General features: G+C 40.6%; 1 protein-coding gene across 1 annotated transcript; it reads right to left on the reverse strand.

Annotated features, from left to right (window-relative positions):
- Positions 1-7,177: 7,177 nt before the first annotated feature.
- Positions 7,178-13,084, reverse strand: gdnfa (glial cell derived neurotrophic factor a). The gene is made up of 3 exons (XM_083793968.1): positions 12,263-13,084; positions 11,102-11,331; positions 7,178-8,388 (listed from the first exon to the last, which is right to left on the reverse strand). The coding sequence occupies exons 2-3, from the start codon at positions 11,304-11,306 to the stop codon at positions 7,820-7,822; spliced, it is 774 nt and encodes a 257-aa protein (XP_083650094.1). The 5' UTR covers positions 11,307-11,331; positions 12,263-13,084; the 3' UTR covers positions 7,178-7,819.
- Positions 13,085-16,251: the final 3,167 nt, after the last annotated feature.

Below are 16,251 nucleotides of genomic sequence, written 5' to 3' on the forward strand. Positions count from 1 at the left end.
TTAGAAAAAATATACTGTTATACTGTAAGTGTAATTGATTGCCAATACATTTTTACTTTTATTCAAGTTAAAAAATTTATACAGGCTCTTACTACTTTTTACTACTATTTTCAAGTTGTGGTATTGCTATACTGCTATACTGAGTACGTATCTCTCCACGGCTGGATTCACACCTCTCTCCACCATCTGCTTGGATGTAAGAATTGGCTCCAGCTATGAAGCTACTGTAATTCTGGTGAGAACCAGCCCATGTTGTGACAGCCAGTTCTAGGTTGGTACCAAGTTGATGGAGAGTGGAGACTTTTATTTTCTCCGATCAGTCATTGCGCACAGCATTTGCATAGTGATGTCGATAATAACAGCCACTGTCATACTTAGACTTCATACATACAGTATATTCATGGCTTGCGATATACCCCAGTTCTGATCTGGTTACTGCCCTTTGTTGGCCTATGTTAATTGCTTTTTTCTGATGTCAGAACAGAACACTCATCTCTTGAAGACAGACACATGATGTACTGTACTGAAAAATATATACATCAAGCAGAATATTGACCTGCTGTTTTGTTTTAAATCAAAATGTGTCTTGTAGAACTATTCCGACAGTGAATACAGTACATGTATTCACTATTTACAAATTCTCTGATAACCCTTACGGTTCCAATTGGTTACATCTGTACATAGTGTTTCAAATGGATGAATTAACACTAAGGATTTTACTCTGACTTGTGACTTTACTTTACTGAGCCTTTTCTTTAATCTACTAGATATATCTGTCTGTCTGTCTATATATCTATCTAGTATCTATAAAAGCACCACGTCTCTATCTGTATGTATGTATGTACGTACGTACTGTACGTGTGTACAGCTGTAATGACGTAACTCGAGAACCGTTAGCCCCACCGAATTGGACACACGCGTTACACACCCCCACAGCAAGTGCAGTGCCCGGTGTCGAGTCGGTCAGACCCACGGTTGTCCAGAACCGCCACAAAAGGCCTCTGCCCGGGCTATGGACAGGGCCCCTGCCCATCTTTCTATAAATGCCCCACGTCTCTGTCTGTACGTACGTGTGTATGGCTGTAATGCACGTAACTCGAGAACCATTAGCCCCACCAACTTCTGGACAGGGCCCCTGCCCATGCTCCATATGGAGCTGGCCTAACTTCTGACATCACAACACTCTATATTTGGGCATGCCTGACAGAACTCCATGGAATAAAGGGACACAGAGAGACAAATACAGAAATCTCCATATATGGGCATAAAAGAGATACAGATGGGTGGAATGGGTACTCTGACACGGGTACAACGGGTATTTCATAGCCAGGTGGGGCATGGATCTTCAACTTCGTTACCGACTCGGTGCTGTACAGCCAAGCACCGGTCTAGTATAGTAATGAAATATTTTTTTCCAGCACTCGCAACAAATCTTTAATCGATTTGATACAGTTTCTGGTAGAATGTGTTTTGGCCATGCCACCCTTCTTCAGCACTTGAACAAAACAGAGCCAAGTTGTGTCTCTACTCTCTCTACTACATACAGTAGTATATTTTTAATGATGTATTCATGACATTTATCGCTTATCATTATTTTTGTTTTGTTGTTTGTTGTTTAGTTTTTTTGTTCCACTCAAACATTATCATTATTTTTTAATGAACAGCTTTGAGTCTGGAAAATATTTCTACCGCAATGATTTTTTTTGGCGTAGTCTTGTAGCAATTAGACTGTTTTGGGGAATTTTGTCTGGTACACCAACCCTACAGACATCCAAGCAGTCATTATTATTTGCAGACTGCTTGTGTTGGACATAGCAAGTTGCTCCTTTTATCTAAACATTTATTTAATTTTCATGGCACACTTTACTTATTTTGGTTGCAGTGATTTCCAAATATTGATGAGTTAAATAAACTTCTTGATTGTGTCACTTTCCAGTATTAAAATCATTGCAGTGAATTCTCCTTTCCATAACATAATAATCATAGCTAAATTACTGTCATGGTATAATAATAATCGCTTGCCACACTTAATGGGATTGTGACATTAAAAAAAATAAGAACCTGAACTTTTAACATTCAGTAGATTTTCTGTGGTCTGGGGTTTTCTGGCTCAAACAAGTGCTATGATTTTCCTGCTGTTTGTGATGTAAGAGCCAGCAAATCCCATATATGTCGATGGGATTTGCCAGCAGATGTCACTGTTTTCACTGCTTTGCCTGTTTTCATTGCAGCTCCAAAGGCTTCCAAAGCCTAGAGAAAACTCCAGTCCAGACCACAGAAAATCCACTGAAGTTCAAGTTTTTGAAGTGTAATTGAGGTCATAAAACCTAAAAGAAAAGCGGGTTATAAAAATAAAGGAAAATTTATTTCATGAAACCTTTAAAGGACCGCTTCACCCATTTTAGCCTTTCTTCATATAATTGACCTTCACTAATGCTCATAATTATGGTTAAATAAATAAGTAAATGCTGTGTCTCATATATGATGGCTGTGGACAGTTGAAAAACCTGCCTACCAGTGACTTCATTTATTTTATTTTATTAAATGTCAACATATTTACTTAACTCTATTGACCAGGATCTCCCAGTGGTCTATTCTTGGTCCCTTCCTTTAAATCTCTTCTAGCTGTATGCTCATTATGACATACCCAGAACAGGGACACTAGGGTTCATATGGTTAACGTACAGTACTCCAGTCTTGAATTCCATTAACGCCCTGTAGAGTGTCCATAAGTATTTCAATGGACAGACAAAGCCACAACATACAAATTCCAGGGATTGTATGTTTATTTTCAGTATACATTCCTCAGGAATGCTGCCTCAGGGTATACATACCAGTGTGGTTGATGCTTTGAGTCTGAGGGTTGTAATTGTTTACCAAAGAACGTTTGTTTGTAAAGACAAAAATTGGTGCCACAAGGTTTATATGACTTCTGTATTGCTAGACTTTGTTTGGGGAAATGCCTGAAATAGTGGATTTGCTTTGCTTTGCCAATAGCAGCTTAAATAAGTACACACTCTATGAGATATCTGTATTTGTAATGCATAGCTGACACCAAATATTGCATACAGCATGTATTCATGGTGATTGAATTCACTAGCTTTCATTCTAAAACCAAATTCAAAAGGTTATATTTCTTATCTTCATTCTTTTCAAGATTTTATTTCCCCCTTTGACATTGTTGAAGGAAAATGTGTTTAAAAGTGATTGGCTTGCGGTCCGGGCAGCACACTGCAGGTTCGAGTCCTATTCCTGGCGGTCTTTGCTGCATGTCTAATGCCTGATGGCAAAAAGAATCCTGGTCATAATTATTATACGGTACATTTTAAAACATTTTAATGTTATATGGGCAAAGTACTGTTTATTCTCGTTCACCTTAACCGTCAGCTACCATAATAAATAAATAATTCAAAACATTTCAAACAACTTCAGAAACTATAATGTGCGATGTGAGACGTGGGCTTGTAGTTTGGCATACGACAAGCTCAAGTGGTCAGATTCCAATGTCAGATTCCATACCTTCTCAACAGTTAAACACAGTGAGAAGCTACATATCATCTGGATTTTGGGCAGTTTGCCCTGGAGAAGCCTCCAGTGCCCTCAGACCAGTGATGTAAACCCTAGTATGGCCTAATCCTGTCCAGACCCAACTGCCCGAGGCTACTGTCTGCACCAATTCTGGGTGATGTCACATTCTACTCATGATCACTGGAGTCATTTACCTCTTTCGCCTCTTTTCTTTCCTGAGCTCATACAGTACATTAAGCCTTACACTTCAACTGATTAAAAAATATAGCCTGAGACTATCAGTTGCTTTCCGGTGAGCAACACTGTTGTACTACAAAGTAAACATTGGGTTAATGACATGCCCAAACAGGGACATCATATATCAAATAGGTTGTATGTATGATCAGTGTTTTTATTCTACTCACAAGAAAGAAAAAAAAAACAAGGTAGGACATAAATGATGGGCTGTATACACACTTAAGACCCCGCTTACTGAGTCACCCTGCCTGCACCTCTGCCATTTTCTCATCAGCGTTTACATATCTTCTTTGCACGGTGGAAACATTCTCCTTGAGTGCCTCAATTTACAGCATAGTGTCGCTTTACAGCTAGCTTTTGTTTACTGTACAACCATGAGCCGGTGTTCAGGAATGCACAACAGCAAAGAGTAAAGCCCAATTTATATGTTGTCGTACAACGTGTCAGAAATGGCCAATATAATATAATATATAATATATGCGTTGCATCTGCAGCGCTTTGTGAACTTGTGGATCTGCTATTTTTGATGTGCGACACCATCGTATGACGGAGCATGAATGAAGCCTAACACATTTCACTCTTGGTAATACTTGCTTGCTCTAATTCACCTCAATTTCCGTCCTTAGTTACAAATCATGTCGCAGTTTCTCTTCCTATAGCTAATTTGGCAAATTGCTGTCAGCTAAATGTTTTGAGTCAGAAAAACAGGAGAGAGACTTGTTTAATAGAAACAAGTTTAATTCTGTAAAAAGTTATAAAATGAATATTGTACAAAAATAAAGTTTGTCGAGAGCTTTGGTTCAGTAACACAAAAACAAGTGACAATATTTTTTCACAGAGGTGGAAACACAACATGAAGTGAAAACAAATGCAATCCTCCCCGCCTCACGTTAACACTGACAATTTCTCCATCCCTATACTCCATTTATCTTTGCCTGTTTACATTCACATCAAATCTGTATGGGTAATCAACACACTGCAGATAAAGAACATTGACAGTTGAGCAAAACAACCATAAAGACTAGAGTGGCTGGTGGTCTGGGTTCACACACTTTAATGTATAGTGTCGTGAGGCTCTCTGAAGGCCAAAAGGCTACTGGGAAGTCTCCTAAATGCACATTCTCATCTGGAAAGGCTTATACATGAATCAACTGTTAAAGGAGAAGATGATCCAATTGATGAGCTATGCTGTTAAAAGCTAGTTCCTTTCCCCTCTGTAGTATTTGGCCTAAATTCTGCTTGATGCTGTGGATTTGTTCTTTGTGTAGGGGGGATTATAGAGTAAAGCTGGCTTGGTTGCTGTTGGGGGGGCACAGATACCCTGGTCCCTAATCCGTGCTAACATCAAGACCTGTCAGAGGGACCTTTTACCGGTCCATTTTTATAAATGAACGCTATAGATGTTACAATGCAGGTACTTGAAACGGACATGCTAACTTGCCCTTTATAAAAATCCTATTATCTTGAATTTATTCAATTCTGTGTAATAATATTCACTCAGGGATAACACTTGCTAATGTCATCTTATACTATGTCCTTTTCCATCGTTAGTAATGTCTACACTGTCAGCAATTCTTTTGAAATGTAAAAAATACGATTACATTATTTTAACAATGTTCTTAAATGTTGCAAAACTCATATAGCTTTTGCATATTGTTGCAGTTTTGAGCAGAAACCTTGTATGTCCAAAACCAATGATCCAATATAGTTGTTATTTAGTCATAACCTCTTAATTATTTTCATTCATTCCATATTATATAACCCACAAACGTAATCAATTTCCACCTGGCATCCCTATTATATCACAACACATTGTGAGCTCTTTTTTTTAAAGAAGAATAACAACAACATAAAATGACATTATGGATATACAAGGTTTCTACCCGACATCTGTGAAATGGGAGTTCTGGTGAAATATCATAGATAATTTTCAAATGCCCAGTCAGTGAGAAAGGTGACTCTGTCAGAGCAAAGACAGCACATTAAAGCACAGTGGGAAAGAAACCATTACAGATTTTTTTTTTCTCATTCTTTCGTTTCAGATATTATTACAGACAGGTAGTAGCTATTGCAATTTGTACACAGTAAAATCATGAGTGCCAATACAACGCTGGGAGTGCACAAATGGAACCAAATGTAATGGACCCATTTAGCGTCAGTTTAATTCGATTCCATTTGTGCACTCTCAGTGTTAAATTAACACTCGTGACTTTACTGTGGGGACCAAAAGACAGTGGCTTCTCGCTAATTGGCCACAAACCACCCACAGAGGTTTATCATTGCTCAATGGGAAGTTACTATCAATTTGAATCCGATTTTATATAGATTTTGTCTTTCAGACAAAACAATATTTTGATTTGACATAATTTACTTGTTGAATTATCTAATAATGACGTTATCTTTGGATTTAGCATTTCCAACCTACACAATATGTAACTTAAAACTCCTTTTGTAGTTCAAGCAGCTGTGTGTGTGTGTGTGTGTGTGTGTGTGTGTGTGTGTGTGTGTGTGTGTGTGTGTGTGTGTGTGTGTGTGTGTGTGTGTGTGTGTGTGTGTTATTTTGTAGTGACATTTCTAAAATCACAAAGATAATCCTAGAATATTTATTATTATTTACTATTATACGCTAGAAAAATGAACAGAAGAGCCAAGGATCTCCCTGCCCCCTTTGTAAACAGATAATGGCATGCCATGGTTAGAGTAGGAGTCACTACCCTGGCACTGTGAAGGGTGGGTGAGCAGCAGCAAGTGACTCATCGTTCCCAGATCCCTGAGCCCCAAAATGTCTCAGACTGGTACTCTGGTGCCAGCGAACTGTCAAAAAACACTCAAACCCTGCATCCCTCAAAATGATCCAAATCAATTGATGAGTTGGGTTGAAAAGGTTACATTGGTCCATTCCTCTCTCTGCACTACTCATGCTTCTTTTCCTAAACATAATGCCTGATTTATACTTAGTTGTGTGCCATGTTGCTTGCGGAAAATAGTGGTTCGGCAAGCTCACAATTTGTTGCAGTGCGACACGTTGTGACCTTGTAGATCAGCTATGTCCATTGCACAACATTGCCACGCAACCAAGTATAAATCACCCTTTAAGAGTGTGCGGACTGAGATACCCTGGAATTCAGAAGAAATAATAGTGTTTGGAGCTACGGGTGAGTTTGATTAGCTGTGGCCATACCTCTGTTGCGTTTCACCCAACTGGATTTCCCTTGAAACTACGTGCTCCATTTTGGCACCACCCAGGACAAACAAAGTGTTTAAATAAATAAGAAAACAAACATTTTTAAAGTTAAAGTTGATTGCAATAAATAACAATAAGTTAATTCAATCTTAATAAATACATCTCTTATACATATATATATAATGTGTATATATATATAGATATATATAGAATTTAAATGTATGGATTTTACATAGATGTACGTTGTACCAAAAGTCTTTGAAACCCCTCGTGGTATTTCATCCCTTGGCTCTGAATATAAACATAAACATCCAGTCCATGCAGTGGAAGTGATCTGGAGTGCAGCTGAATACACTCCCAAAGCCTCTGCTCTCATTTAGAGACTAAGGAGCCAGCAATGGAAAACCGATGTTCCTGGGAAAATGAATTGTCCCAGGAAAAAACAAAATTGAGCCAACCTACTCCGAGCAGAGTTCCACTTCAGTCTCACCTTCAAGAAAACAAGGTTGACTGTCAGTCAAGTCTGTCAGTGTGACAGAACAGAACTGTATCATTTGCAATGGGGTACGCATCTGACACAATTAATCGCACTGTAGTTTATTGGAGGTTTTTACACTGAAGAGACCACTATATATACTCACCCAGTATACCATCTGTCCAGAGTGGTGCAGGGTCAGGTTGACCACTGACACATAGAGGGGACACTTTAGAGACCACACACTCCCTCATCATCCAAAAGTATTTCCCCAGCATCCTTTTCATTTCCCCATATCCAAGAGTGTTTCCTCCCTGTGGGGAGCACCAATCTCAAATGTGGCCTAATGTCACTGATGGCCACATTGATCAGTGTGTCACGTACACATGACTTCATCAGACACAGGCACACTTTCTGGCAGAATGCTTCTTCAGAGTGTGATACACCACATTGTCATCCAGGAACGACAAGTCGTCATCAAAGGAAATTGGTCGGCAGCAGGTGCGGGAGGGCGTGTCCTTGTCCAGCTTCTTGTTGTGGGTGAGATTGTTGAGGATTTTGTCATAGTTGGTCTCGGCATCAACACAAGGGCCACTGCAGTACCTGAAGATCAACTCCTCTTTGGTCCTGTATCCGAGCCCCAAGTCTGTTACATTCAGGTGAACCTCCTTTAGCAAGCAGCCACGAGTCTGCACCGATATGCTCTCCCTCCCCTTTTCACCCCGGCCTCCTTTACTCCCTCGACTCCCCCCTCTTCCTCTGCTCTTTCTCTTGTCTCCGCGTCCTCCTCTCCCCACCGCTCCCGCTCCTCTGTCTGTGTTTGCTGCTCCCCTCTGTCTCGTTTGCTCCCTTCGTCCCCTAGAGCCGTCATGATGCTCTGTTGACCTCCGCAGTCGACCAATGGTAGCCTCTATAAAGTCCATTACATCATCAAACTGTTCTGGATAGGGGCCTGTGATGTCATCTGGAAGATACAGAGGCAGCTCATTAAAGCTACTACATACTATTACACTACATGGTACAAAGGTATCAAACTAGTTGCAAAACAACTGCTATATTTAGTACTACTGCTCAACACAACTGTAATCTGTCGCAATTTATCACAATCATACATTTTATACAGAGTTACAGATCAAGTTCGTTCCAATTTCCAGTTCAGTTTGAGGTTTGTTTTAGTCTCAGTAATCTCTTTTGAATGTATCTTGGAACATCTTTGTTCCATTTAAAAAAATCTTCAAACTTGACTAGAAAGTACAGTAATATAGGCGTGTTGTGACACATTGAAATAGAGCAGATTCACTCTGTTCTAAACATAAAACATTCACCCCATACCCCATAGGGAATGAACTTGTAAAGCCTTTGATCCTCCAATAATAGATTCTGATCCTATTAGAGAGTCATCTCCCTTTTACTTCTTATCCCCTTATTCGACAATCTGGCAACATGCATGCATCGAAATTATTGTTTAATGACTCAATTAATGTTACGCTAATCATATTAGCAAACGGCAACATCAAGTCCATATTTATTGGAGCACCATTGGAGCATTCTTCTCTGTGTGTGCGTGTGCGCGTGTGCGAGCGGTGTGTGTGCATGGTGAGTGAATGCGTGCAGTTCTATTTGTGTCAGGAAGTCAACTATGCAGGTTGTGATGTCTGGCGAATGGTGGTGTCAGTAACGCAGCCGCTCTATGGAGGTGTCACCTATCTCGCCTGTCTTACCTGCCTCCCTGCTGGAGAACAGGTCATCTAATCCCCTCAGTTCCATGGCTGATTGGGCCACCACTCGGGTATCAGGTGAGCCCAGGCCAATCTGTTTAGACACCCCTGCCCTTTGATTTAGACGCCTCTTATTGTATGTCAGCTGATAGCATGCAGGGATGTCATGTATCGTACGTCTGCTGACAGACCAGACAAGTGGTCATGTCAAAATGGAGAGGTTGATGGTGGAACCTAGCTCACGATGTGCTACGCTTCTTCTCTGGTGGATTACTTTGACTACCGCCAGACTCTACCAGAGGGTTTGTTTGTTTGAACGTCATCATCTGCATTGTAATGCCTCTGCAACGTGGCACTCGACAATAACGGATTTCATATAATGTGAAACGTTAATGTGACAACACGTTTTTCAGTTGAAAAGGATTTTTGTCAAGCCACACGTTGCATGACACGCTGCTGAGGCATAATATCAGGCTGAACAACCAATAAGATTCAATAAAATAAATCATTAAATGCAACTTAATCTTACATTTGCATTGACAACAGTATTTGGCATAATACTCAACACTAAAAGAGCCATCTCTCCCTATGCTCATCCCTGCAAAGTCTCTCACCTTCTATGGTTTAGAACTTGGACTGACTCCATGTCTTGCCATTGACATTACACACAAAACAAAAGTCTGAACATCCCATTGAGTTGCAGTGTTGTTTACACCTTAGTGCATAGTTAATGGTCTTGGGTTACAGAACCGATCAGTGAAGGCACAAACAGAATATGAGGTGAGAGGACAAACATATCACAAAATGTTCCATTCCTTATCTAGTTCTTGGCCTGGTTTAGGTCTACTACTGTGTAAAGATGATATAGTGTCACATTGATCTAAACAAAAGAAATTCCTACCCACTGCTGTAGCTAAAATGAACATAAACACTGAAGTCTCACTTGATGCTTCAAACTCTCCTGTGTTGTTCACCCTCTCCCCTAAAATACATTGCATCTGGTTCGGATTGCCTCCTCTAATTTGGTTAGCCACTAAAATGTACTACGTTGTACGTCAAATAGCAAAAATAGCCAATCTATGAGCTTGTAGATATGTTATTGTTTGACAAAATGGTCACAATTTTTACGCCAATTATACCCAGAACATGCAGGGATGCTATAGGGTGAAAATAAACAAGACGAGGTACTGGGGACACTAACTTCTACTGAAGATGGGATCTGAGCTGCCATGCCCATTTTGACAACATGAAGCAAGTCCTGAATGTTAGTTTGACTGATAAATTAACTATTTATAACTTAAACGTATTTGTGCATGGTCGGCTTTTTTCCCTCTGCACAAAAAACTCTTAGCCGATCTAGAAGCTCACAACATGTTGCGTTTTGTGTTGTGATCTTGTAGATCAGCTATTTTCGCTCAACGTTCCAAACCAGAATAGGGATGGTAGGGTTCAAGTGTTTTTAACACACAATATTTTACTGTGCCATAACAAAAGTAAAGTTGTTGATTAATACTTATGTCTGTGGCATTTGATATTTGTCTATTTCGATATTGTCAAGGAAGACAAAACCATTTCATCAGCCATGGTGGAACATACACTCACCATCAATACTAGCATCTGAGGCTTCCATCATAAAAAAACCTGCCCCTAACTGTCGCTTGAAAACTCATCGAAAAGTCAACACACGACAATACGTGACCATGAGATAAACAGACTTTAAATTGCTCTTCTCCCTCAGTAGTTAGGGTTACATTCCCAGTGGCATTTTGTTTACCGGAGCTTTGAACAACGTTCAGACTGTTGCTGTTGTGTGTTTAGAATCTGATAGTCCCATCTTCAGAACTTTGCAGGCATCTATTATGAGCCTCAAGTGGACCAAGTAAATCACCAGTCAAGTGTCTGTATTTCACAATCTAAAGATGTATAAAGCATTGTGTAAAAACGTCTAGTGTGCCTTACACTGATCCTCCATGGATATCTCGTGCAGACTGTGGTCTTCAGACTGGAACTCTGGCTCTTTTTCCTCCTCAGACAGGGAAAAAGAATCACTGTAGCTACTGGGGAAATACGTTCTTTTGGCTGGCTGAAGGTTTTGGTAGAGGGGTCTTGCGGAGACGGAGCTCAGGAGCAACAAACACATGGCCAAAACATCCCATAACTTCATTTTAGACTAGTTCCAATGAAGGAAGCTGTGAAGAAAACAAAAAACAAAAAAAACATTAGGTTTTTCATTTGGTAGAGCTATAGAAACTACAAACGACAAATAAAACAAATTGAAACAAACAAGTAGTAGGCCTACTAAGTGAACGGACTTATGGAAAATCATGTTACAAAACTCTTCTTTGGTCTATTCTGCCTGTACACAAAGTGAGTTATTGTGTTCTGCCAGATCAGTGATCAGTGATCAGTATATAAACACATTAGTATACAGTAGGTTATTACATGTATGCATGCATTTTAACATATTTAGAGGTTCCTTTGGTAATATCTGTCATGTCTTGAATCATTCAGTCACTTTGTGCCAGTGGCTTATGCATGCATTGAGAGATATGGCCATAACTCCTAAATCCCTCATGTTATATAAAAAGTAGAATATCACTCAACATTGAAAACACAGCTATACCTTCGCTTCGACTATAGCATAATCATTGGGATACTGACATATGTTATAGATTTGAATTGTCTCGGCTATATCAGGGCGCAGCCTTGTGTTAAACCGAGGCTATATGCAAAAAATTAACATATCGCTGGTGGATGCAGGCACTGAAGAAGCCATTCGCAATGACAGCCTAAATATTGGTATAAAATATGGCCAGATGGTAATTAGCAAAGACCAGGCTTACGTGACTCTTCTTATAGTGGCATGTTGAGTCTGTAGGCTACTGCAAACATAGCTCTGAATGCATATAGGCTAAATACAGCATGCGCAAGTCTTTGTCTTCATGAATATATAGTTTCATTGTTATTATTTTGAAATTATTAAATTATGACTTTAAATAAAAGGCAATTAAAATCCAGATAGGTCGTTTGTTAGAAAGTGTGTGTGCAAGAATGCGTGCACTTTCCGTTTGCCACCTGCATGTGTTAAACAAATAGAACAGTCATGCTGTGGTCACTTACCTTAAAATCTGGTCCATGCAGACCTGCAACTAATTGGTTGTTAGTCTCAAAATCCAAAGAAAAAACATGGCTCATTTAATGTTCCAAGTTGAAACTATTATCCGAAGGCTTGGACAGTGTGTCGCTGAACAGCGAAGGGACGTCTTTCTTCCACAGTTCAAATTCATTGACAATGTCCAAAGGCAAGAATGCCAAATGCAACACTATCTGTGTTTTTCATACTCTGGCGCACGAAAGCACGCGTCTTTTCACGCCGTGGAGTCCAAAGGTAGGCTACGTGCAGAGAATGGACACGGTGCTGTTGCGCACTCCGGTGGCACAGACAGTCGCTGATTAATTGGATGCTATGTTTCCACGTTGGAAATCCGAGAGAGTTCCACCATCTCCAACTCGAAGGAGTCAAATGAAGACATCAGCGTCGCCAAGTGCGGGTCGCCAAAGCGAGGCGCGCACGGCAGATGTATAGAATATCTCTTTTCAACAGCGTAACGAGCGACAATGTCTTGTCTTCTAGAAAGAATATTCAAAATAAATGACGCGCCGGTTTTATCCAGCGCGTATGCGGTCGTCAAATGCGATGGCGCTATTTTCATAATCGCCAATATTCCTGACCTTGATATCGTGACCAAAAGACGGGGGAATATTTATTCTCCATGTTCTCCAAGTTAAGTGGTGTCGTTATCTCCTCTCTCACTGGAATGGCAGGACAGATGTGCAGCACTGCAGCTGCCTGCGCATTACACCGCACCGGGAGCAGAAGGCGGTTTGGAGAGATTTATAGTTAAACGCGCGCTGACGTTTAGAGCAGTTGGTGTCCGCCTCTCTTCTCTCGACCTCTGCAAGACCAAACAGCATGAGTAACTGAAGTCCACACACACATCCCTCCAAGAGCCACCCTTGGCGCTCCGCTCGGAGGCTCGCAGTTTTGAGATGTCTTGAGGATTATGTCACACTCCTGATGTCCTCGGATTCGATTTCAGTATGCGGAAAGCGATTTGGAGATGTTCTGTTGCGATGCATGTTTCTGATCTCCCCGCGCCGTGCGCATCGGTGTCGAGTTCCGTCTGCTGGGTACACACATCTCAAATTAGGATGCCCACACTTATTTACGCACACTTATTTACTATAGAACACATGTGTAAATAAGTGTGGTGTGTGACCATGCGTATTACATACGACTTTAATTCACATAAGTTATACAGTATATATATAGTATACACCATGCAGTCCATTATACCTTGAAGCAGTTGGTCATTCAATAAGCAGTGTCTTAAGACCAAGAGCCTAGCGGGAAACTGTATAGGCCACAAAAGGACTCCACATCATGGTGTGTGGCACTGCAGGCACCTGACTGAGGAACCTTTTCCATTATCCTCCTGATTTACACTTAAATAGTTCCCCCTTTCATCTTCTGCAGAATGTATTTATCCAATCAGGATCATTCATTCAATCTCTTTGTGTTCAAAGCAAGGGGACATTGGTTCTCAACCTGTGGGTCGATTGTGGGGGGTCCTTTTTTATACCTAAAAAAGGAAAGAAAAAGAACACTGTGGCATCAAAAGTTATCAACAAACTAACTAAACTAATGTCTAATAATAAGAAAGAGACAAACAATCAGAAAATAGCTTAAATTGACTATTTTCACAACTTTCTTTTTACCATACAGTACAAAACTGTTCTAAATCACCTGTCATGACAAACGTCTAAATTAATTATATAATAATTATACTATACTATACTATACTAATAATAATAAATATAGGTGCAAGCAGCTTGTATATGACGGAGTCAAGCCCAAAAAGAAAAAAGCTATATACGCAAAATACACAATGAGCTATATAAACATTGAAGACTGAAATTCATCAGTAAAAGACTGAAAAGTAATAAATAAAAATCACACTTGTGTAAAGTGAGGGGCACTCTCATCATCGTACATCATCACATTCCATGCTCAGCCAATCAAATCATCACAAATATGGTACACAGGCACACAAAGCTCACACATTTCTCAGCTTGGCCGGAGCCAGGAAGGACACTTGGAGCATTGGCCAGGCTGTCATAGGGATGGGATTGACAGTATAGTATGGATTTATGGCAGAATATGATGTGTTTCAGCAAGGGGGGCAGTCAGCCAGATATTTCGTGAAGCCTCATTTGAAATCGGTAGTTCATAATAATGGCCTGTTGTGGCGCTGGACTGGACCCAAAAAGCCCCATAGCTCCATAGAGGCCCATGTATTTTGGCCCAACTTCACCTAGACTGTATTACCTTAATAAACATGGTCATGAATACTTTCTTCTTCCAGTCACTAGTTTAAAGTCTCATTTCTAATGTCATAATATTCTTTTTGGAAAATTATGGTCCCATTAATTAAAATAATGACCATAAAGTCGCGTATGTTCTGAGGGGCGTGGCTACCGTTACCGTCTATGATCGGGATTCCCCTCCCACTCAAGAGTCTTCTCCTCCCACTCGAGTCAAAATAAAAACCAACGGAGAAGAAGGGGGGAAGTCCCGCCTCGTTGTCTGGGCAGCCAATGGCCAGCTGGACCCAAACGGAGCCAGCCAATGGCCAGCTGGTCCAAAACGGATCTAGAAAGATGGCGATTTACAGTGCATTAGAATGCAAGGGATTTCAGGCTTCATTTTACGTTCATGTTAGACCCGGGGAACGCTTTGTCCATATTTTTTACAGTCTATGGTTTCAGCTTGGCTTTCTGTTATAGTTGAAGTTTGTAGCTATCCAATTGTGGTTGTGGTCCACAACCACATCTTGTGGAAGGCTCAACAAACATGTTGAACCTCTCTTGGCTGATACAATAGTTGCTCTAACATAGTGTTGCATGACTATTATCTTTTTCAAATCAATTCTCTTCAAATAAGAGGTTGGTTAGGTTGAGAATAAGAGGTTGGTTAGGATGATTATTATCTGTGGGTGTGTTGTAGGTGTCTTAATTCATGTCCAATCAAATTATCGCTATCCCGTGAACATTGGACCTTGTGCTCAGTGCATTGGTGTCGAGGCAGAAATGTAATTTCGCCCAAGAGCAAAGTAATGTCCTTGTGCATGATGTGTAGCATTGTCAAATTGCCAAAAATCTATTACCAAGAGTAGATTATGTAAAAATATTTTGGAAGAAAATAGCAAATGTTTGTAAGATGTCTGACACTGGTTCTATGGGGACTTGGGAAGCATTGCAGTTCTCAAATTCTGCCCAAACCCCTGGCCCGACATTTTCGGGCCTTCATTTTCAGGCTCGTTGAGAACTCTAGGAAGCATCGCTTAGTGTAAGTGTAAAGTCCAGTAAAGCCCTAAGCACGGGAGCAGCGCATGTTTGACCGCATGTCCGACCGTTGTTTCCGCATGTCGGTCCCTTGGTGTGTCAGAATCTGTGTGCGCGTCCCAAATTAACTACATGGATGGATGTCTTCAAAATGACTGCTGCTTGGACCTGTGGAGTGTGGACGTCTTCCCAGGTTAAGCACAGTCATACTTGCAGACTGTGAGTAGACGTCTGCCTAGGAGGTCCAAGTGGCTGTCATTTATTGTGTCCTTCCTTGCATACAGTACCTGTCTGTGTGACCCTGTCCATTAGAATTTTCTATAAAACTGTCTGGTACACTCTGAGTATGCCTTGCATACACACAGGACTTTGAAATGCAAAGGTTTGCAGACAGTCACACATGAACTTACCACCACGTTAATGTCTGCTCCCTGTTTTAACCCATTCTGACCTGAGATCAGATTCATACGAGGTTTCCGCCGGACACACACTGGTCTGATGAACCCATTTTGACCTGAGATCAGATTCTAAAAATGTCAGTCGTTCTTCGATTTTTTTCAAAAATAGCAGACCTACAAGCTCGTATCGCGCCACTCGGTGGCGCGATATGAGCTTGTAGATCTGCTATTTTTCAATAGCTAAAGCATAACATGATGCTGACACCAAAATGGGTGCCCGTTCAGAATGGGTTAAACAATACAGAC

Source organism: Protomyctophum parallelum (assembly GCF_964188405.1).
Source record: "Protomyctophum parallelum genome assembly, chromosome: 21".
In the NCBI taxonomy this organism is placed as follows: Eukaryota; Metazoa; Chordata; class Actinopteri; order Myctophiformes; family Myctophidae; genus Protomyctophum; species Protomyctophum parallelum.

Bases quoted from the DNA above. Each gene is read 5' to 3' on its own strand.
- gdnfa (XM_083793968.1), bottom strand. From the start codon at position 11,306: ATGAAGTTATGGGATGTTTTGGCCATGTGTTTGTTGCTCCTGAGCTCC. The intron at 8,389-11,101 runs GTAAGGCACACT...TGTATCTTCCAG, and splicing joins GATATCCATGGAGGATCAGT to ATGACATCACAGGCCCCTAT.